General features: G+C 33.8%; 1 protein-coding gene across 1 annotated transcript; it reads right to left on the bottom strand.

Moving 5' to 3' along the window:
* Positions 1-6,542: 6,542 nt before the first annotated feature.
* Positions 6,543-16,180, bottom strand: LOC128683035 (uncharacterized). Its single transcript, XM_053768208.1, has 3 exons — positions 16,152-16,180; positions 8,047-8,223; positions 6,543-7,710 (listed from the first exon to the last, which is right to left on the bottom strand). The coding sequence occupies exons 2-3, from the start codon at positions 8,202-8,204 to the stop codon at positions 6,837-6,839; spliced, it is 1,032 nt and encodes a 343-aa protein (XP_053624183.1). The 5' UTR covers positions 8,205-8,223; positions 16,152-16,180; the 3' UTR covers positions 6,543-6,836.
* Between the last annotated feature and the right edge of the window lie 9,173 nt (positions 16,181-25,353).

The following is a 25,353-nucleotide window of genomic DNA, read 5'->3' as shown; positions in this document are numbered from 1 at the left end:
ATTCCGGAAAAAACTACTATTCCCGTGGGATTTTCGAAAAACCTATATTCTATTATAAGTGGCGCTAAATTCACGTTTTATAACTTTGCAAATTAGATGACGTTGTCTATTTTATGGCGTTGTGCGCTATGGATATTTTATTTCATCTATCCCCAACCCATTTTAATACGAACATAAAACTGTTCCCGAGGGAATTAAGCGGGTGAAACCGCGGTTAAATAGCTAGTTCTTACTAGTAAATCAATTATCTTAAATGAAATGAAACAAGTTTATTTGTTAAACACAAACTGCGACAAAATAGGTATGTTGTAGCTGAGGTGGGTAAACGATTAAACCTATAAATTTTAAATGATTCCTATACATCAATGAATGTCGCAGTGGTTGCCAATACCTTGCTCAGCAGAAAGCCACAAAGTACCTCTTTTGCGTGACAGCTTGAACAACACATGGATAAAGTACGTACAGATATATAAAACTAGCTGCGCACCCGGGTCTTCGCTCCCGTGGGAATTTCGGGATTTAAAGTATCCTATGTGTTATTCCAGATTATATATTATATTCTAACCAATATCAACCCGTACTACCCCTACTACCCGATTTTGCGTGAAAGAGTAACAAACATACATCATCACAAAACTTTCGCATTTATAACATTATATTTAGTAATAGTAGAATTTGACACAATCTTTTACATGATCTCGTAAAATATCACAGGGATACAAAAAGGTTGACTGCAAGATCCATTATACACCCAACTTTTTCATATATTCTTTTTTTTATTTGACGACCTCGGTGGCGAAGTGGTAAAGTGCTTGCCTCTGAACCGAGAGGTCCCGGGTTCGATCCCCGGTCGGGTCATGATGGAAAATGATCTTTTTCTGATTGGCCCGGGTCTTGGATGTTTATCTATATATGTATTTGTTATAAAATATAGTATCGTTGAGTTAGTATCCCGTAACACAAGTCTCGAACTTACTTTGGGGCTAGCTCAATCGGTGTGATTTGTCCTAATAGATAGAATAGATTTATATTATTAAAATCTGCTCAATGGCTGTAGGTACTTCTATGACTGACCGAGAAATGAAGTTGGATTAGTTAAGAATGCTGCATATTATTACAAAGAGCAATACGTACAAAAATACTGGCCACTATACATGATTTACATTGCAATGTGTCAAATAATACACGTATTAGTATTTTTTTTTAAATGCTAAGCCATTATGCAGTTCAAACTTTGGAAATATAAAATAGAACTGTGTGCCCTCCGTTACAAAATGACTTCCTGAATTTTTAAGGAGTGTCAATTTGACCTCAATTTGGCTAACGTTCTGGGTACTTTGTTTAGGTATGAAGATTTCTCATTTTTATTATAAGGTACCTGGGTTAAATATAACCGGATAATTAATAGCCAGTTATTTAATTTCCGAGTAATAGTAGGCCCATTAAAATTAATTAAATGGTCCATTGCATGTAGTAAGTCACATATATAGTATACTATGTGAATACTCTATGTGACTTTTTACAGGCAATGGACCAGTCCGCTGAATTTGGTGGATTCAGCATACATTGCTGGTTTTTCATTGTGGTAAATAAAAGCACTCATACAAAGTATGCAATGTACATGCATTCGCGTCGACTTTTGTATTGTGGACAGATTATGGTATGCGAATAGAAACATTACAGAAATATGCGTAACTAAATATCGACCACTCTCACTCACAAGTCTCATTTACTATTTACATTTACAAACTTTGTACAGTGAAAAGCTACTCTGCATGGACGTCAATGCCGTGTTAATTACGGCGAATTTGCAACAATGTTAGACCGGTTTTTATGCTGTCGACTGTACCTTCTTTTGGTTAGTCGGTAAATATATTTACCTGAACATTTAGAAGTAAACGATAATATGAGATATAAAAAGTTTTATTATTTTTACATTAAAACCTACCACTTTTTACATACTGTGTCAAGAAAGTTGGGGATCTAACCCTATATCAGTGTAACACACCTTTGAGACTGAGAAGGAAAAAATGTTCCGTGTTTCATTTTCTCATCTGAGCGTTTTCCGGTTTCTTTTGGTGCTAAGTGCCGCGTTCGATAAAATGTATAGGTATTTATTTACACACAAAGATCTTAAGAACGTCATAGTTTAAGAGTATTGTCATGGACACAGATTGATTGCTTGCGTTTCCTACCTATTCTAGAATAGGACCACTATAGATCCTTTCGTGGATGTACGATACGAGCAAGGGACACATTGCCTAGTCAGCTGACAGACAACAATGGCATTCTCAAAGAAGCTAAACCTTGTAAAATCACAGTAATATCATAATAATTTTTAATTTTATCTGTAAATTTTTTGCTGACCCCGAGCTTTGCTTCATCGCAGCCTCGAATGCAACCAGGAATATATAGAGATAAGCGAGAGCTGATACACATATAGCCACTCATATGTTCCATTGTACAACCCTTTATCAACGCGCCTTGATAATAAAGGCTTAAGTTTTTAATTTCAAGATTTATCATAACACTGCGCGTCCGGTTTACCATAGTTATAGCTGATCAAAGATAATTTTGCCGGAACCCCATCTTTATCTCGCACTCACCCTTGCCACGTGTCCAGCTAAAGCCTATATTTTCGCAGTGCACTTGCTCTTAAAAAGGGGTAAATTTGGCCGGTCACTTTTACCACTGCTATCTTTCTTCAATCGACTTTCAACTCTCCATAGATAACAATAGAGTTTTTATTACCTTTTTGATATGTTTTTATGATAATTTTAGCTTTTTTTGATGTAACCCTACATAAATTCTTCAAGTGACCGCAAATTACATTTATATCTTTGGTTGTTGATATCGAAGTATCTTCGAGCAGTAAAACAAGTGCGTAAAATAAAATTATATGTGACCAAATTCTTTGGTCAGCAAATAAATAAAACTATTATGTGGTGGTTTCCAAATTTTACAATAAAAATTACTCTACTACATTACTAGCCGTTGGCGGTAAATTTCGTAGCTGCTGTCACTGTGAAAAATAATTTAAAATAGGAGTAAAACATTACTTTTTTTTTGTTGGTTGTCGGTGCAACATCAATACTGTATAATATGTTTGCGGCATGTTGCATCAGTAGTTCAATGATAGGACTTATGAGAATTTTTCGTAAGTAGTTGGATGATTCAGGAAACCGGGCTACTGAGTGCGTTTTTAGTCGGCCTTGCTTGTGATGTCGAAAACACAGTTCAATGGCTTAAATAATGTTAAATATTACAAAACTGATTATTTATTCCATGTGTAAAGTTTCGTTTTCTTATCTATAATTTAAACAGACATTAAATTAATATTTGTTCTCGTTTCAAGTTTAAAAAAGAGGTTCTCAATTACATAGTGTCTCCAGATTTAATAACAAAGTTCTCGTTGAAAAGAATTTCCATATAAAGAGTAATCGTGTACATTATCACGAGCGCGGGTCTGGGTTACGGAATAAACCTCGTCGTGTTCTCTGGAAATCAGCACGTAATGCCTACAAGGTAGGTGCTGTGTGGAGACTGTTCGAATCCATTTACGTCTCTAAATTATGCGTAAAACGTCCATTTGACGCTCACCCCTCTTCCCTCTTATCGTTTGGACAGGAACGGGGAGCCTCGGGCGGGGTGCCGGACTAGGGCAAATTGGGGGTTTACAACCCCCCAAGTGAGGGGGTCCGAAGTCCACCTCACCCTTTAGCTACCCTCAAGTTCCATCTCTCACACCTATAAATTCGGCACACACATTTCGCCCGAAGGGCGGGGAGGCTATGGTTCCAATCCTTTCACCGTGTCACACTTGCCTACCAATGGTGACCTCCACTATACAAATTAATATTCGGCAAAGCTTCCGTTCGGCTCGTTAATCATTGCCACTGATCTTGCGTCGCCGTGTAATGTACTGTACCAGTCTGCGGAAATCTCTGGGAAAATTAAAATGGCTCACTGAAAACAGTAATCTTGCCAACCCACAACGAAATATTTCTAGAATAAAGTTCTTTCCTTGTCAATCTTTAAAAAAATGACAAGGAAAGAACTTTTTCTATTTATGTTTCAAAATCATATCATAGAAAAGAGAAAATACAACTAGAAGCGACTCAATTAAAAATAAAAACTTTATAATCTAAAGAAATTCTGGAAATATTCACACTAATCCATACTGTCAACTATATTATTACTACTGTTTAAAGTATTTTAGTAGAAGTCGGTGGAAAAGGTTCCTTATTTTTTATAAAATTCCCCCGTGCATTCAATTTTCATTCCAAAACAATTGGAGTTAAAGTTCATATTTGCTTTCCGGGCCGCGCAGGATGTGTCCTATATAGTAACTTACCTTAGGTCTCAAGAGAGACGTGTATCACAGAGGGACACCGTGTGTCACAATGCGTAATCTGAAAGTAGATATCTTTTACGAGAACTAAAACTAAATTACGATACTTAGTTCATTTTAACCAAACAGATTTTTGCCATTTTATTTTTAATCCTTCTAATAAATCATTAGTAAAAGTTTAGATGTGAGCGAGTGATGTTTGTAACTATAAACCGCGCAAAAACGACTTACGAATTAAAATAAAATTTAGTATACTTGTAGAATAATCTACGAATAAGTGTCCTATGTGATATTTACGATTATAAAATCGTAAATATCACATAGGACACTTATAATTAAATTCTTATGGAAGTGGAGCCCAGGAGCACACTTTGTAAATATTATAAAGTACAAAATGATCAGACAGTATTTTGAATACACCAATATAAATATTGACATAATAAATGGGCGAAAACTCAAAAGTTCGCAACGTTTTAACTTAGGTTCATCGTGGCCAAGCTAAGTGCAATGCACTTTAAATACATACATTTTCTACATTATATGCATTCAGACTGCGGCTATTGAACTCGTGAAAATAAGTATAAGCAAGCTCCTACCTACATGTTGTGATTTATTTTTTCTATGGTTGCACCAGTCAATTTTGACGTTAACTTCAACCTTCAAGTTACGCGAAGTAAGCCCTTTTTGTCTAAACGTCGGCGGCGTCCATGTTAACATCACCATCAAAGTTGACCGGTGCAAGTCACCCTAAGACTTTGTTTATGGACACGAAGCGCTTCAAGCTGTTCGCATTGCTTCAGTTGCCATCTCCATTACACAACTGACAAATCATTAAATAGAACTTAGGCTTTCTCACAATACTTTCCTTCGCCGGAAGTAAGTAGTCTATTAAACCTACTATACATTCATAAGTGAGACTGACATTTCGATTCACAGATTGAACCATTACCGATTCATCGGCCCACGAATCAAACCAGTAACGAGCCTCAAATAGATTCAACATTTCCCATTTATTTGTCGTGAGCTTCTTCTGTTGAATGCTAAAATAATAATGAAAATAAATAAAAGAAAAACCTTACCTAAACAAATATTATCCTCGATTGACAATAACCTCTAAAAGTGACTAACAAAATTTGAATACCACAGTCTAAAACATTCAAGTGCAATAGGTATATAATTTATACAGTGTAATTAAAATTACTAAGTACAATTATTATGATTTAAAAAATACTGTGATTCACAAAACAAAACAACGTTTGTGGTCTAAAGTGAATGGTTTTTAATTACAAATTGTTTTTACTAACGATCTACTCGTAGCTTTGGAGATTAAATGTTTTTTTACTAAGAAACCAAATTGGCTATGCGCTCCGTCGCTCTAAATCACAGGGTATGTGAATCTACGTTCAGCATTTTTTTTTCAATTGACAACTCTTCCCAAAGTGTAATTTAAGTTTTAATTGGTTTATGATATAAATATGAGAGAGACAAACTCATTTCTAAGGTGAGAGAAAGTTCGCCTTTTATTTTTTTTTTATGTTGATCTTTGTTTTCAATACCTTTTATTTTCGGTGGTAATGTAAATTATTACAATATAGTATTGTAATTTTAAACTACCATAAACCAACCAAACCTAGGTATATTATTTAAAAATAATTTACGTGGTTGGATGATGATACCTAACATGGGATAAGACAATGGTTTTTTTTGAGACAATAATAATTTAGTCTACAGATTGAATCATTTAACAATAATAATTTAGTCTACAGATTGAATCATTTAAATTTACAAAAAAGAAATATAAATAATAAATATATAAAAAAAATATATTAGGACAAACAGATTGAGCTAGCCCCAAAGTAAGTTCGAGACTTGTGTTATGGGATAATAACTCAACGATACTATATTTTATAACAAATACATATATAGATAAACATCCAAGACCTGGACCAATCAGAAAAAAAAACATTTTCCATCATGACCCGACCGGGGATCGAACCTGTGACCTCTCGTATCAGTGGCAAGAACTTTACCACTGCGCCACCGCGGTCGTCATCAATATACGTATATTATAACTATATATATTAAAAGAACAACATAAGTACTATAAGTTAAAATTATAAATTAAAACTAATATAATAAATGTATCATAACTTAAAATTATTTATTTCAAAATTTATCAATCACGTGTCAGACCAAATAATGTTTAAGGTTGCAAACTCTATCCATGCGAAACATTTTGAGAGCCACTGACTTCAAACAAGGGTGGCGCCATAGCGTCGCCAAGTTTTTCTCACAGGTATTTTTGAGTCAATCTGTTGAATAGTCGCACTAACTCACAATTTTTTTATGCACTTGTATACCAATCATCCATTGCACATTGTTAGGTTAATTTTGTATCTTTAAGTTTAATTATAATTAGTTTTAATGTATTTATTTATGAAATCCATATGAATACAGTTAATTAGTTGCATATAATTTTAGTATTTCACTTCCGTAGTTTCGATACATCTTTCGCCATCTTAGTTTTTTTTCTATCTGAAAAAAGTTTGAGTCTATCGGACAATTTGAAAGTTTTGCAGAGTAAGGTTACTTTAGCGCCTCCTGACACGTTCTCGTCTAAAGTTTTCACAGTATTCGTGAGAAGGTATTTATTCGAAAAGTGAGGGCCCTTCAGTTTTATATCCTCGATTTTATCAGGCTTCCTGGTGTTATCGAATTTTTTGTCGTCATAATCAGATAGAATAGAGCTCGTGCTGTAGTTACACACTACATCTACTCTTATCACTTGAACAGTTTCAGGGCTAGGCACTCTGGATATAGTGAGACTTTTCCGTTTGCCAGATTTGTGATATGACACCTTTGCATCATGTATACTATCTCCTTTAGCGGTATCGATATCATTATCGGTTATTTCTTCATTTGTTTCTGTTGTATTTTTAACAACCTTTTTGTTCTTCATTTTTGCAAATTCTCTGTGTGGCTTACCTTCGACTTGCACAGCTTTACTTTCCTTACCATTTACTATAGTGTCAAGAAAAATGCTGGATTTGCTTGATGATGGTCTTGATCTGTCGTTACTCAGTATATACTTGACATAATCGTCGAAATAATAGGAGGTCAACTGGGAGGATAAATCGTCCTCAGCTTCAATATCCTCTACGACTTGTTTGATAAACATTCTGTGTCTGTTACTGTCAGGTGGTAACCTGTACTTGAAGCTAGTGCGTGGTCTCTTGTTGTCTTGTACTTCGCCTTGGAACTTTAAGTTTTGCACAGTAAGATATATGTCATCTTGGTCATCAATTGGTACGTTTCCATCATTTGTATTTTCTTGTTCAAAGCTCTTTTTGCAGTGATATCTGAAAGAGAAGATAGATTTCATTGCTACTACTTGTATTAAATGTGATCTTACCTTTTATAGTTCAAACGTGTCGGGTCTAAATTAGGGTAAGGTAAGGTAAGAAATAAAATTATAAAATAGCTAAATTTCTCGTTATTGTAAAACCAAATAGAGTAGTCAAGATAGTATATAGTCATCAACTATTATATAACAGTCTGGCGCCTCAACGAGTTCGGTTTGTGTCTGGCTATTTGGGAAGAATCTGGTCGTAAACCAATCTCTGTCACCATCCAAGAGGACACAACGCTTTCATTTATTTTCTTACTCTGTCGAAAACTATAAAATATATTTGTACCTCTGAAATACATTCGTCCATCTAGGGTCTTCCTCGTGAGCTGGGTCAACCATTCGCTTCTGGCAATACCGTCTCGGCTTCATCTCCTTTCCTACATTTGGCTGATAGTCAGGTTTTGTTCGGCAACGTTCTTGCAAACGCAATCTTGCACATTTCATGGCAAACGTAGAATATATTCTGCAAAGCATAGGAATAGTATATATTTTTGTCAAATGGGTTACATCATTAGTTCTCTGGTCTATTGGATATATAATAATAAACAACAAGTAAACAAGTTTCCTCGCGATGTTTTCCTCCACATGAAATAAATATAGGCCAATTAATATAATCATTATCATTACATGGCATAAAATCACTTCCTGCTATCTGTCTATCCCTATGTATGTTTATATCTATAAAACCAACGGATTTTGATCCGTGTTACCTTCCTCTGTTTTTTTAATAAGGAAGGTAATGTTTCGGGTAAAACCATAATAAATTATGGTTTTACCCGAACAAAGCCGTGGAGGGCCGCTAGTACACCATAAAAGACTATTATTTAACTAGTCAAATCAGATACTTTCTAATAATATTAGTAAGTATATTAGAATTGATATTTCTGATTAAAGACTCAAGAAGAACCAATAACAAATAATAAATCATGAAATGAATGTTCGCTTCTGTCATCACAAAATTTTGTAGCTAGCTAACCTTCTGCCGACTTCCAAAACGCAGGTGAAGATGAAGTGAAATTAGAAATTTATCAATTCTAAAGGTCAATTTATGCGAAATAGTTAATAGTAATGGCGTAACTGAAATCAGTTTGTTTATAGATCGCGATCACGGTAAGCCAGTTTTAATACATTAACCTTGAAATAGTTAATTATATTCAAATTTCCTAAATACAGACAACGTTATCATAGACAGTAGCCTATGATAACGTTGAAGTATTTATTTGCATACTCCTCATTTCCGGTATTATTATGAACTTTTACACGGCTTATACATCACTACATAGTATAAAATAAAGTTGTTTCTCGCTGTCTGTACCTATGTATACTAGATATTTAAAACTACGCATTGGATTGTGATACGAGGTTCTATAATAGAGAGTGTTACTTGAGGAAGATTTTGGTCTATAAACCTACTATATACAATTTAATAAAAAGTGTTAAAAAAACATGGTGATTTTTAAAATTATTTTTCTGCATGCCTTTCGTTTGAGAAATCCCGGAGTGGTAAAATGTGTGTTAGGAGGTACTTACTTTATAGGTGAATTATCATACCTATACATTTCAATTTCAGACTTTATACATAGCTGAATAAGTAGATATATCTATTTGAACCTAAATTGCTTAGTACCTAACCTTTATATAATTATTATTATATTTAATATAAATAACAACTATATGCAGTGTAGTAGTTGTCTACCCTGTAGCTAATCTATAATAGATACTCATAAAAGAGAATTTTAAACTTCAACTAATTTTTCATCCCTCTATTGTTTTATACAAAACCACGAACTTTTGTCACTCAATACTACAAATCTTTTGTTATCCGTTTTAAAAACAATTATGCTGGAGATTTTCTCTGCAGCTTTCTCTTTTCCACCTTAGAGTGCACAATGCTATTAGAGAGAGAAGGGTGCTTTACAAGATTTTTTCATCTATTGAAGAACTACAATGTTGGATGCATGGCGTGTTTGATCTAGCGTCCATATGTTCTTGGGAATGGCATCGCAAATGCAAAAAATGTTCCTATTTGTGTGAGTGCAAGTAATTTTGATCATCGTAGGATGACTGAATTTCTTGGGCATTCATTTTTTACTTTGAAATGTATTTTAAGCAACAAAATGATTCAAGTAATGCTGAATGAATAATATTTACGTTACTCCGTATTCTAATTTGTGTATTCTCGGAAAAACATTCGAATTGTGATCGAAAAACATCCATTTAGGTATTATCAAGCTTGAAACTAGTACAAAAGTTAATTATGTAATTATTTTTCCAAACAAAAGTCGACACTGATTTTGTCAAGAAAGAATTCCAAGTAAATTACAGTGCCAAAGGCACTGATAACGACTTAATCGTGACTAAAGAAAATCGATGCCATTTGCATAATTACCGAAACTGAATAAACAAATAATTTCCAACGCAAACTGTACTTTTTGCTTAGTCACAAACAAATGTCAACGCGTCACGCAACTCTGTACATTATAATCAGGCTTTTGGTATTTTTAACACTAGTGATTTTCTTTGATGGCAGGCATGTTCCTGGATTTGTTAATCTCATATTTTCGTGTAAACTCGTGTTGTTTATGGAACTAATTTCCAAAATCCACGCAAGTATTTTTAGTAAATTTATACTGATTTCTATTTTTTATGATAGCGATGGTTCCGATTTTGATGTTCTAAAAAGCAATTTAAAAATTAAATCCAACAAAAAAACAAAAATTCACTAACAACTAATGACATATTTTTACAGTATAATCAAATATTTTAGTAAGCAAGTATGTACCTATTTTTTATTAATTTCGAATGTACCAAGTTTGTTTAATCCTAGTACAAACTTCAACGCACACAGAAGAAGTATAATAGACACAGCTGCTAGATATTGTGGCACACAAATACAGCTTGGTGCATCGCACACGGACATCTTGAATATAACAAAAAATGTATTATTATTATCCTGGAACAAGGACGAATTCCTTGCTTTACCAAACTGGATCTAAAACCCTTGTGCTAGAATCGAAAATTCCTTACAATGTTGATCCGAAACGATTAACTTAGATTTCATCCTTGAATTTTTGATTTGAAATGATTTTAAACTGTGGTCGGTTGTAGGAACGTCGATTTTTGTTTATGAGGAAATGTTTAAGGAATTTAAGTTTAATAATTGTTTAAGAAAAAACTATCTCTGTAGGCGCCAAATGCACGCTGCATTGCTTCGGAGAGTCGCTCGAAAACGTTTCATTATATTTTCGATTTAGTTAGAATCTTTTCTAACAGCAAATATGTTTTTATGGCCTGATTTTCCGTCTTCATTTTAGATATAAATTCCTGTAAATATTTCCCACAGCATAGAATTAAGTTAACTCTGGATCGATGTGCCTAATATTCGCTGCATGCATTAATTTTATCAAAAATACCACATGTCTTAATAGTGTGTTTCAGCGTCTTGAACTGGAATGAAATTATTGATGATGAAATTATCCTTTGGAAACCTTTACCGACGCTAGTCGGTATCCCTATACCGATGACCGTGATAAGTGGTTCAGATGAGAGAGAGAGTTTCATCTTTTATGGTCGCACAAGATATACATATAAGAAGTTTAATTGTTACAACTGCTATAACAATCAAAATCATTGAAACTTTGATGCTAGAGGGAGACATTTCATGCCGTCTGCTCTAGTATTTTCATTTTGCTATTTTATCTCCTTCTTATTTCTGCATGTTCCCGGTTTCGTTCCGGGCTGAGCGTAAAAAAATCTTAAAATTTTGAAGATTCGGCTGTGATTTTACAACCGGCTACCTGCCTGAAGTCAACCTCCTTGGGAATGCTACTGATGCCCATCAGCTGCCTAGGCTGTGTGCCCCTTAGTAGCCTCGTACGATATCCACGGAATGATATGGAGTGATCCTATTCTAGGGCGCAATCATACGCCGTTTTATATTGCTGTTGTAGGTATAAACTAAATTTTTGTTATCAAGTCCAACTTTACATAATCTCATTATACCGGACACTGACTTCAGGAGCTCGGGAGTTAAGCGAAGGCTCAAAAAGTTTGACAAAGCAGCGGGCATCCTATAAGGTGTATTGTTCCAACCGATTCTGCAGAAGTGTTTGAATGAAAAATACGAAACAAAAGGAGCTTAGAGAGCGCACAAATCAATTGTCAGTCTTTTGCAGAATTAACTGTGCTATATAATCTTCTTCTGTTATTAAAGTTTTGTAAGAAATTACAACGAAGTTGCAGGCTGAAATTGTGGTCATTGCGTGGGTTAAAACACACGTATTTCTGGACAATATTAATGGAGCACAGCTGATAAATTATCAAATAGAGTGCAAAGTATTCTCGCGTTTTACTTTACTGAAATCAAATGGTCCATGAATTCTTTTAAATATAGGTATATAAACTCATGCGACACGACTAGGATTCGAATCCCACCTTTCGATTCACAGACCATACCTGCCCAGAGCTTAAGACACCCGTCTTAACCTTTTGATTTAAGGCTTATCACAAGATAAGTCCTAAATTAGAATAATTTATTAATAATAATCAATAATTAATATTCAGTTAGCCGGTTTGTCTCTTGCAAAAACTTTAATAATATTTCGTATGTAAAAGAATACAGTTTGAAAAACCTCTAGAAATTTGCCTTTTTTAATAAAAATTACTCGAAAGCATTTTAATAGATTTTAGTAAATTATGGTCGTGCCTAAAATGTATCCGCCGAAATCTGACCAGAGACACTGATAGCGATTGTGCCAACTTTAAAAAACAGGTATCACCTTCTAAGGGTCAATACGGAAGTAGGTGCACTATATATCCCAAAAACAGGTCCAGGTGACCATGACAATGCTACCTGTCCGTGGGTCAGATGCAACAATAAGGGTCATTCTGCTACACCACTACCGCGTGCAAGCCCGGGCTAATTTTCATCACAATAGACTGACCCCCTGGGCTCGAAAAGGTCCAAAATGTATTCTCAACCACGCCTCCTCGACATCATATATAATGGCAATTTCAATCTTGACTGATTTATCATTGCCTTAACTTTTGTCTTTTAATTATCGAACGAATTATTGTCAAAAAAGTTAGTTCCCATAAAAATAATAATGACCTAGTGGATATCTATTGTGACGCTCCACATATTGATTTCAAAAGGACCCCATACACCGGCTGTGACTGTAACCCCCTCGCTACAGAATCTATGGCACAACAAGCTAGGTGCGCGAATTTGCAGCGATGCATTGAGTAAATAAAGGGATGATATATTGTGAAGTCTGATGTGACTAAAAAAAACCATTTCCCTTAGAGCTGTCAAGGTGCGTTCTTGTTGTTAGAGATGTGACACACGATATCAAAAAGGTTTATCGATAATAACTATTACACATATCGATGTGAATATTTTTTTAGTTTTTACTAGTAGAGAATGCTGCAGTCCGCCCTTTGTACTATACCTATTGGCAAATGAAGTTTGAACAAACAAATAAACAAACAAGTCATCTACTGGATGTTGCTTTCTATAGCTTATTAGTTACTTAGTTAAACTGCACGTTTATTTAACTAAACTCTATTGATATATAAAAAGTCGATACAAACATTACATTGAAAGTAATTTAGTTGGGAAATCACATGTGATACATGTTTAAAAACTAAATATACCTACATGTCTCCTTTCTTTTAATAAATTGGTATAATAAGATTCCATCGATTCGACAAAATTAAATCAATTACATCACTATAAACTCAGGTGAAGGTAATCATGGTGGGAACTATTACGTCTGTCTCACATAAAAGTATACTGTTCTCTTTCTAAGATTGTTCACTAGACGATTTCGTCTATGTTATTGTATGCAATAGATGATTCTATAGAACTTTGGATGGTCTCGCGAATCGTTGCATGTTGTTTGAAATAATAATAGAAATATACAACTTGCAATAAAAATTTCTTGCAAAATTGTGTTGTTCCTAGAAATGTTGTTGAAGTAATTACTAGATTGAGGAATATAATATTTTTTGGATGAGTCGAAAATCCATTTTCTGTTTAGCACAGCGTTTTGTTTAGCGAGCACAATATAATAATATTATCGGGGACTTGCATCTTTTATATTTGTATCAGTTGCTGATTTACTGACATCAAATGTTTTATCTTGTTTTTATTTTTAAAATACACCTTTGATATGCAATGTGTTTGTGACGGATGTCGAGTTAATTCCTCATAAAACAATGCATGGTCTAATGCTTAAGCCTTTCTTTCCTATCAAGTTGTGTTGTTACGATTATATTTAAGTCGCCTGAAGGCAATTGACATGACTATTTTAATACCGACATTTAACCAGTAGACACATACATAACTGTGAATTTAACAGTTTATTATGTGTGTGTGTGGTTTTCTAACGATGTCATTTTAATTGTCCAATCCCGTCGGCTATCTGCAGGTCCTGGGTTCGTTTTCCAGGTTGTGGATGTGTTGTGCCCGTTTCTGTATTTGTGTCTATATGAGTTCCACAGGTACGTAAGTGTGTGGTACGCCATAGTAAGTGAATGTAATCTGTACTTAACAAATAAAATAAACTCATATGGCATAAGTAGGATTCGAACCTGGGACCTTTCGATCACAAGGCCACCGCCGCTTGTTACGGTTACGATTTATATTTCATTGTAAAACTTAATAGGAAAATGTATCGGAGTAAACAAACTACGTATATTTTATGGTACCGTAGCTAGTCGTAGCGGCGTATTTCGTAGCACTGCAGCGGTAACCTAACTGTAACTTATAAAAATGGATATATAAAATATCAAACATAAAAAAATCACCACTATTTAGCTAGATCAAGTACTACCTATTTCTAATATTAGTGAGAGTCAAGCATGTGAATCATTCAGGAGTATATATATACTTAATAGATGTATGTTATGAATAAAATATGTATGATATAAAATATGCTTTATATGCATATTATGTTTTCTTGTACAAATACTTAGTTTTTCATAAAAGAAATTACTTAAGAAATAAAATATTATTTTCTAGAACTAAATCGTGTAGCATTATTAGCTTTTCTTAATTAATAGATTTCTCGTTAGACCAGTTTCCTTAGTCGCCGAAAAATCACAAATTCTCTTACAATTTACTTTACAAAAGAGCAATCAGGTTTTTAACTAACACTTTCAATGTAAATTACTGCAATAGAGTGTAGCGAGATTAACAATAGATGCACAGAATAGGCCAAGTTCCGACTATTTGTCGGCATTCTTTGTCGACATCAAAGAAGCCGACTCGCTATGCGTATTTGCCTTGGGGGCATTAAAAATCGATTCCTATGTGAAAATTATTGCTTGCAAATTGAAGTTAATGGCGCTTTTTTACAGTCCGCTAGACGATAAATATTTTACGAGGTCATTTTTAGACAGTTTATCTTTAAAAAGTATTTTTAATTGTTTTTGTATTATGTAATTGTAGTTCAGTAATTAGTGTTGTGAAACCATGATCAGAATGAATGAACCAGATCGAATTAATAGAAATATATAAAATTTTTCAATAGTTGAGGTTAAATTTGGTTTCTATGTAGGTTTCACTTTTTCTTTGGGTATAAATGACAAATTCGAAAACAAGGGAGTTTTCACTGAGAGATACTTCCTGATCGGGAAGAACGGTATATTATGAAGGCGCGATCTAACTGACCGGTAGTCGGCTATATTTTATATTTTTGTTCCCATATACCTATTTGGGAACAAACATGTATACAATTCCTGTAGCCTTGCAGTATTATACCTATAATGTATGATAAAATGGGGATGTGATTTACGAATTCCTGATCCTAGATTTCATTTGCACCGAGAGGCAGTCAGAGTGTCATATATTGTTTTTTTCATTCAAATATTTAAAACTTAGGACATATGGACTATTAATATCAGAAAATCATAAAACTATACTACTTAGGTAAGCTTGGATTAATATATATTTTAAAAATAAATAGTCGCTCATTCAATATAAAATATTATATGTAAATTAATATTATAATCGAAATACATTGTAAAACAATTAGTATATTTGCAGATGACATTTTATTGAATAATAGTGATTCAATAAAATATATAAAAAAAAACAAATCTCTTATTGAATTCATCTCGAACACCAAAATGAACTCTAATATTTATAATGGTTTATAAGAAATTAAACTATTACGTTACAACATGATCACAGGAAATCATTGTAAAAATAAATGAAATATAAATATAAAAGAAAAAAAAACAAATCTAAAAAAATGCAATTAAAACAGATACTAAATCGAAGATAGGTAGCTATATAAAATTGACTAAACTTTGTTTAGAAGTTATTTTCGGTGACACAAGTGAGTACCAAAGCATCGTAAAAGTGCTATAAAGAGTAGGTATTACCGGTGTGGGGACCGCCGCCGCCCTGGGCCTGCCGCAGACTACTATCGAAGCCCTACTACAGGCTACGTTAAGCCGCATTCATTATGACACGATAAACGATAGTCTTTTCCATACGGGGTGTTTCCACTTCATAATAAAAATCCATAACTTGTTGATTGGAGACGAAAACAAATAATGGTTGGTTTTGGAGAATCCAATTCAAAAGTGACTGACTATTGTATACTTTGAAAAATTAGATCTATTATAATTTACAGTTAATGTTCATAACTTAACTAAGTATATAAGGATACTTTAATCCACAAAATTATGGACTGGACAAACTGTAAAATTATAATAAAAAGTGAGAAGCATATCCACCATCATAACCATCCACCAATCTATGCGTGATTCCTAATTTATGCGAAATTCAACAACGTATATTCGAAGTAATATTCGATTTGGCATAGTAAACTCATCTACTTCCTGATTTAGGTTTCAGTGCAGTCACAAAAATGAGAATGTAAAAGTAATGTAAAATGTTACATTTCTAACAGACGTCTAAAGTAGACTGACCCGAAACACTAATATTAGTTACAAATCAAGGTTCGGGATTCGTGGTTATCGGTTTACAATTTTCAATTAAAAGTTGTCATTAATTAGATTATACTGAATCTACTCATATTTATTAATCGCTTGTTTCCAGAATTAAATATTTTTAATAGGATTTAGGATTAAGGTTATCGTTAGTACATTTTGAGAATTGCTTGACTCGAATGTTGGTGATTATTTAATTTAGTACAATTGTATGAATATATTGTATGGCTGATACGTCATAAAGTTTTTAGTATATGCCACCATTTTAACATGGTGAGTTCGTGCATGGACGCGGCTTAACATTGCTCGAATGTCATAACTCATAGAGGAGGTGTCTCGCTTCTGTTTTTAGGCTACATTTATGAGCTAGACTCATGCTAGACTGGAATTCAAACTTGAATGACATATCACTCTTTACAAAAAGTAATATTAAATTATATCCTTTAAAAATTATAAATATTTAGTATTTTTAGAGAAAGAGAGGGAAAGAAAGAATTTATTATGAACGTACTTCTGTAGGAATTTCGGGATGAAAAGTTCCCTGTGTGTTATTCCAGGTTATATTCACCCGTGTATCCAATTTCATAACAATCCGTCCAGTAAATTTTGCGTGACAGAGTAACAAAGATACACATACATCCTCACAAACTTTCGGATTGTGTAGTTTGATGTACACCAATTTAATATTTATAATCAAATTTACATAAGTTTAAACAAAAACATTCCTTTTAAAGAGCTCGTTAAGTAAATTATTAGTTAATTAGGAAAACATATGTCATTTAATTTTTGTTAGCCGCAATTTTTAATGACTGATTTAATTATGAAAGGTCATGATTTTAATTAAAGACACTTAATTTTTTTTTTTATATAAGTAGTATGAAAATGTACCTATCTGTTTGTCCTGCTCGTTGGAGTTGGAGAGCTATAGAGAGACATAGGCTACTTTTGGCGCAGGCGGAGATGCGGACAACTGCTAGTTGCAAAATAAAAACACAAAGTATTAGACCACCCATAACGTCGCAGTAATTTATCCGTCTCTTTCTTACCCAATGCGTTGGGATATGTCTGTCTCTATTGTAGAAATAATACATAAAAAAACATTGTTTGTCTATTAGCTATTTATTGCCGTTTTTGGGGTGGTCGTTTTCGCTTTGAGGTTGTGGATATTATTTCTTTCGTATATTTTGCTTTGTTAATACAAGCATGTAAGCACTACATGCTTGTATTAACAAAGAAGTAAAAGAAGGAACATTAAGGAAAGTATAGTTTTCAATTTTAATACGCATATTTACATAAAACGAATTATATGGCGGCAGATCGTAAAACGTCAACCGATTTTTTTAAAGTCAGGTTTATTTTCAAACGTCTTGTGGGTTTCGAGGCATCACAGCCGTTTACATACACGGGAACGCTCAGAGGATAGGGACTGTACTCTAAGATAAAAAAATTGTTTATCATATTTTTTTTATAATTTACAGCGATTGTTAAAAATAATTTTATGATTTTCAAAATATATATAAGTAGTGAAATAGTGTATTACAACATTTTCAAAATAGATAGTTCAGTTCAACGATCTTTATTTCTCAATAAGGCAAAAAAGTCTATTAGCTTAGGATCTACAAAATATATACTATGTAGTAAGTATCATTTTTAATCGTTAGCACTGCCATTTAATATAAAGAAAAGATAAGATTTTTAATTACTGATTCGGTATGTAGGTATTGTGTTACTGGTCAGAATGTACGAGATTTTATCTAGAGTGAGAATTTATCTCATCTTCATTTTGAAATCAATTAATAAATTTCAATAAACAGTACAGGTACGTTATCTTCAGTGTGTTCCAACCTTAATCCTCCTGCAAATGTCACGTTTAATACTCTGAGTAACAGATAAAGATAACACAAAACGAAACCAGTCGAACAAAACAGCAAATATTATTTTTCATTCTGATTCGATTGTACGATAATTAAAAAAAAATCACCTAATCTCAAAATATTAGACTTGTCCCGTTATTCATAAACATAGTTACAGTATGTATTGTCTTTTCCTATCAATTTCAAATAAGTATTAATAAAATGCGATAATAAAAAATATACTTTAGTAGTAGTAGTTATGAATAAATGGGGATAAAATACTATATCTACTATTCAAAAATCAATAACAATGGTCATATTTTATTTATTTCTATTACCAAAAAATTGTGTACAATTAAAACAATGTCCTGCGACTATCAAGTCTTGATATTTGATGGTGGTCTGTAGCGCACACTGAAGTATAGAACAATTGTTATCTTGATCTAGAAGCATGCTTTTCGCTCATCAGTAATCTGTACCTACCGTTCGTGTGCGCCAAAGGGCCCGCGGTTTTATAATAATCCGAGCAACACGAACGTACTATCTACTTACTTGCCCATTAGGATCGTGACGCAACCGGCGCATATAGGCAACCAATTTTCAAAAAGTTTTTTACAAAACTTACTTATCGAATTTTACGTCACCTAGATGCAAGTAAAATGAAGTACTTTTCGAGCAAGATAAGTGAAAATATGTCACTTTCAAGTTAAATTCGATTTTATAGTCTAGAGCATAAAATAAAAACATCGTCTACCAACCGCTAAGACACCAAACACAAACCGTGAATGTTGGAATTTAAATAATTTTTACATACAAGATACTAAAATTGGTGAAAAATTTAAACAACGAGATTTTTCGGCCATTGCAAAAAGCAAGTATATAAAGGCATTTTTCTTTTGAAAACATATTGACAGCAAAGTGACATTTCACCCTCGACATAACTATCCACCCTTGCCTTCATCTAGCACATTAATCTAATATACATAATACTGTATATACTCATTAATTTGTAAATTAAATTATTTTTCAATGCGGTGGTGAAGACCGTCCGCTTGTGATCGAGATGTCCCAGGTTCGAATCTTATTCGTGCCACATGAGTTTGTATACCAATCGGACTCATTTAACTAGGTAGTAGTTCCCATAGACCATTACTGCGGTGAAGGAAAACATCGTGAGGAAACCTGCACACAGGCTGTGAACCAATGTGCTAGTATGTACTTCGAACTAGATCTCTGTAGATAGTCGTAAAAGTCATGTCAGATGCATAATATTGGCGGCTTGAATAAAATCTGATGTCAGTGTTAGCCAAAAGTAGAACTTTTTTTTAAAATAAACATAAACAAAAACCACTCACAACAAATTGTTATTTTAGTTATAAAACCAATTGGTGTGTCGCCAGCCGTAACCAGCGCCGGTTGGTACGGGATAGCACTACTCGACACAATGCTTGCTGAGGCGAGAACTTCGCGATCGAATTATTGTAGCCACACTCCTCATTAAAACATATTTTTATTGACGATTTCCCGACCCGGCCTACTTTCACTCAGGGAGTAGCTACTAGTCCTAGAATGTACTATGTTTATAGCACAGTGGGTAAATTTGTATGTTATCTAATGGTAAGTAAACATACATTGAAGCGTTGCAGACTTTATGACCTTCGTCTTTTGCCACGTTGTAGTGTAATTACACTGCGTCTCTCACCCTTCAAATCGAAGCATCAACACACGGCTGTTTGTTAACAGAAATAGAGAGTTAGCCATCTTTATACAATTGCCCTTCATGAAACTCTATGGCACGGTAATAACGTCGAGTTTGCTTGAATTGGGGTAGATTGGTGTGCTGTTGACTGTACTACCTACATTTTTGCGACGTGTCGCTACATATCTTTCAGCCTTATCTTTGAAATTCTTTCGTTTAATAAAGTTATAATAATAAACTTAGGTTGAGTTGCACCATTAAATTTTGACGTTGACTTTGACCCGCGCGCCGCTATCGTTTAGACCAAATGGCTAACTTCGCGTTTATATGCGCAGATTAAAGTTTATGTTACAGTTGACTGGTGCAACCCACGCTTAGTTATTTTTTAACAGTTCAATTGAATATAACAAATTTTTTACTCACTCGCCATGGTTTACAATACTTCAGGAGAACAATTCCTATGAAGTCCCGGAAAGGGCTGTAATATATATATATATATTTTTAATTTTAATCATCCGAGAGTAAATACAAAAATCTTAAGGCCACCATTTAAAAAAGGAAAAGGTTATTTGCGCTCAGGAAAACTTAACATAATTTTTCCACAAAAACGAGCGCGTGGTATTTTCTACTAAAATTACCACGAGCGCATAGTGTTGATTCTTCCTTTCTTATCGGTTGTGTTATTGCGAAAGCTGATGTGATGATTCAAGTCGCCTAAAGGTATCTGACATAACTTTTGCGACTATTACAATTTAGTGGCAGTAGTCGCATACTAGTGAACTTAACGTTGATGGACTTTTGTGGTACGCGTACTAGCTTCCTGACCTGGCTTCGCGCGAGGGCGTTATGCATGTATAAATCTTCGAAAATAAATTGTCTAAATAACGGTGAAAACAGCATCAAATTGCCTTGCGTGATTAAGAAGAAAGCTTAGATACCGACAGCGGAGGGCGATTTTGTTTTTTTTACTATAAATATGAGTAAGTTTAAGGTTGCACCATGCAAGACGAGCGTGCGTCAAACGAAATGCAATTTTGTGAGGTAATTAATAAAAGTGCATGTGAGCCGTCCATCTCTGGGCCAATTACTGCGGCTGGACCACGCAACATCGCGTTTGTCCGTATTGGGTGACCATGCTGCATCTACACAGTCGCTTATATTGCACCATTTATGCTACTACGATTTAAATTCACTTCAATTAAACCATAGCATTGCTGCAGCATCTAAAATGTCCTCTTTTCGTTATTTGAAAAATGCAGAATTACAAAATTTATTCAGAAATAAAATATATGCGCGTTATTTAATCGAAAAAAAATGAAAGTGTAAAACTTTAATAGCAAAAAAATTGTTCCTATTAACTTAAAACACAATCTTTGACAATTCCACACGGGGAATTATGCTTCAAATTACGAACACGCTTTAGGTTTTATACTTTAGGGTAAATGTTACTAGATTTTTATATATTTTGATTGCGTGTCATGTGTTTGTCTTCTATTTAGCAACACTAGCTCTGCCAGTTTATATCGAACGCTGTTAAAAAATAAACACTAACGGCAAATAAATTCAACTATTACAATTTTGAGTACATGTAAATCGTTTTAGTCAGGATCATATGTCCGAAATTCCGTATCCCGAAATTTGTCAAAAATCTGGTGACCCCAGCTCTATCCAAGTGTCTGCACTAAAATTGCTGCTATAAAATGCAGATTAATAATAAACTGAATTTATTCAAATCATGTTAGTCTGCGTAAAAATGGCATTATTTCAAATATATTATTTTGTGCAACAAACTACTTTTGTAAACAAATTTCTAAGTGCCTCAATACCTAATGACGTTTTTAGAGAAAATGTTGCAGTTTGAGGCGCTGCTCCTACTTCACTACACATTGAAAGCTGTCATTATAAATTACTAACTTTTGTCTTTCAGAAATGAAGAATATTTTAATTTCTATCGTCGAACTGGGACCGAGCGATTTTAATTCAAGCTACTTATTTACTTGTTTCTGCATGCATCTCTGTCAGCGGCAGCCTTTGCCCTCGGACCCTTAACTATATCTGTTCCAAATATCATCAGAATCTAGACTAGCGGTTTTGAAGAGCCGTTATATCGTTTCGCATTTATTATTTAATTGAAAGAAATGGATTCGGTTGGGATCTTCGGAAGAAAATACTATAAATTAGGTATGTTTGTATCTAGGTCATACGCTACCTAATCATTAAACATATTATAATTTTAAATTAAAAATTCAATAAGTAGAAGAGGTGATTTAGTAATATTATTTTTTACTTTTATATATATAATTTAAATGTAATTTATTTAATGTTTGTGCGTGCTAAAGTAAATATTTAAGCACTTTATATATATGTAATACACAAACATTACATTTAAACATTATATTGAATAAATTATCATTGAGGTGGCCACGGAGCTATTTATATTTTTTTGTAATTCTTAAATTAGATTTGTTATGGATTCCTGGTAAAGCATAACTGTTGATCTCATGTGATCAAATTATATATTACCTACAGCAATTTAATTGTGCAAAACAACTCTAACAAAGTAGACTGGAAATGTTGTTTGAAGGTGATATATCAAACAGGCCGCCTCCGACTGTGTGGTCTGTCCGAGAAGCACTATAATAAAATTCTAATCCATTATTACTATGTGATCGACAAATCCTTTATGTGAATTTTAATCTCGAAGTAAAAGTCAGACTATGATAATAAATATGTTAAATTATTTTAAAATAGTTATTTTTAAGAATGATCTTTACTGAACCATATAAATAGTTTTACAAGCATATAATTATATAGATTAATGCAAAACGATGAAAATATATAGCTAGTAAACGAAGATCAATATACGTAATTAAGTAGGTACCTACCGCTAAAAGGATTCATCGACCTTAATTTTTGTCACATGCAAGTTTATTTTGGTAGCGCTATCCGAAGAGAAGTCGCGTGAACACATGTGTTAATAAAGACGCCTCGCATCAATGACCTATGAGTAATACAGGTTTTTATGACAAAATAAAATTCTTGTGAAACTAAGAGGAGTGTCGTTGTCCATGAGTTTAAAAAAAACAGGATTCAATTATACTTTTTTAACGTGTCTGTGTATCTGTATGTCTGTCCGTGGCATCGTAGCAGCGGCTAAACCGATTATGATCTAATTTATTTTATTTTAAAGACAATTTAATAGAGAGTGTTCTTAGCTTTGTTAGCAAAATGTATGTTTAGCCGTTTGGAAAACGTCAGCTGTTTTCTAGCCAGTAACTTCGAAGTTCGGTTTTTTTAAATTTTTTATTTAATTTTTATTTACCCAAAAAATTGGAGATATTGAAGACAGAAACCCATTAGAAATATGTACCTTTACATAGTTTCACTTTCATCTTGTTTTAACGAAATTGTTTGGTTCATTTGGGTACTTTTTCTATACCATGTCTGATTTGATGATTCTTATAGATAGGTATAGACAGGACTTTGTTCTGGATAACTACTTAATTTTAATTATAACACACAATATGCTTTTTACCCAACACAATAAAATAGCTGTTGTGTTCGTATAAAAAAAAATATTTCTTTTTAATCTGTACTCATCACACATGTTATTTGGAATCTGCTTGATCAGCGTTTCTTATCTTGTGATTTACGGGACCCTGAAAGCTTTATTGTGTAAAAACGCAGCATAAGATTCCCAATAATACAGAATGTACTTAGATATTTTTACGTAAAGTTCTTAGTACAGTCACATCATCCTACCCAAATTCATTGCAAACTCGCCCCTATTACCGCTCTATAGAGGTTAATGCAGGGTAACTTGATGTGCTGTTGACTGTATGTACATATTAATTAAGGGGCCCGTGAAATTTTGTTCCATTTCTCAAGGGTCCAAGAACTGAAAAAGTAAAAAGAGAGGCTGTGCTAGGTAATGGTCACCCTACAAACGAATACCGCGAAACAGAACATCGTGTGCCAAGGTTATCGATCGCCGGAAACTATCGGATGCCCATCTTATCAGTAATTGGATTTAAGGCCTTAATTCACCACAGCAATGATCTGAATCTGATTTGAATATGAAAATTCAAGAACAAGTCACTCTTCATAGTCGTATTACTTATAGGTCGTGGTCATTACTTGTAATGAAATACACACAACGACTTTCTTGGCCCTTATGGGAGTGATTTGCCATTACCTTCTCCATTTCACACACAAGTTGATAATCAACCAAGGTACAGGTTACCTCATGATGTTTTCCTTCATCGGACACAAGTGGTGGACAATGAAAACTATTAATCCATGAGCAGAGTGCAATGAGCCAGATTGGTATACAAACTCACGTGGCAAAAATGGATTCGAACTAGGGATTTTTCGGTATAAGCCGTCTAAACCATTACACCACAACCGCTTCAACTAAACAAGTATTTAGATCCTATTTGTAAATGTGGTCATATCTATTGAAGCCATTTTCTCATAATTAATTTCGAACACAGCATATACCTTTCTTTTCGATGATAAAGAACGAAGAAACAAAGTCCCTCTGGGATACGGAGACCACCGCTTCATCCATCTTTTCGTGTCTCATGTTCTGGGTTTTAAATCACTTTGATCTCAAAATTGCAAGCCACAGGCAAAAATTAAAGTACTTGTCAGAAACGTGAATTTTTATGCCTAATCCTTCTATTTTTTTCTTTAAATAACATCTTATGTAGCCTCCACACTATCGCAGAATTCGGACAGATGTCGACGAGAATGCATGAACATAGTTGCATAGTTTTTATTAGCGCTTTCAGTTAGCGCGATGAAAAATCTGCATTAAATAACGAAGGCGCGAAACTTTAAACTGTTCGTGAATAGTGTAGTGCCGTCATAACGATGATCGTAAGGAATCGATGGTGGTCCAGAAATATTTGCGATCTAGCTCCCAGTTTCAAATTTCACTCTTGCTAGATGTCATAGATCTCGATTACACAGTTACGGATGGACCACTGTCCTGGTTTTGGGAAAAAATCACGAAACCAAATTCAGTCTAGCAAAAGTAAACAAAAAAAACATTCATTCATAGTCTCAACCTTGG

Source organism: Plodia interpunctella, chromosome Z (assembly GCF_027563975.2).
Source record: "Plodia interpunctella isolate USDA-ARS_2022_Savannah chromosome Z, ilPloInte3.2, whole genome shotgun sequence".
In the NCBI taxonomy this organism is placed as follows: Eukaryota; Metazoa; Arthropoda; class Insecta; order Lepidoptera; family Pyralidae; genus Plodia; species Plodia interpunctella.
Note: the sequence above shows the minus strand (reverse complement) of the source record. Positions and strands in the feature narration are given on the sequence as shown.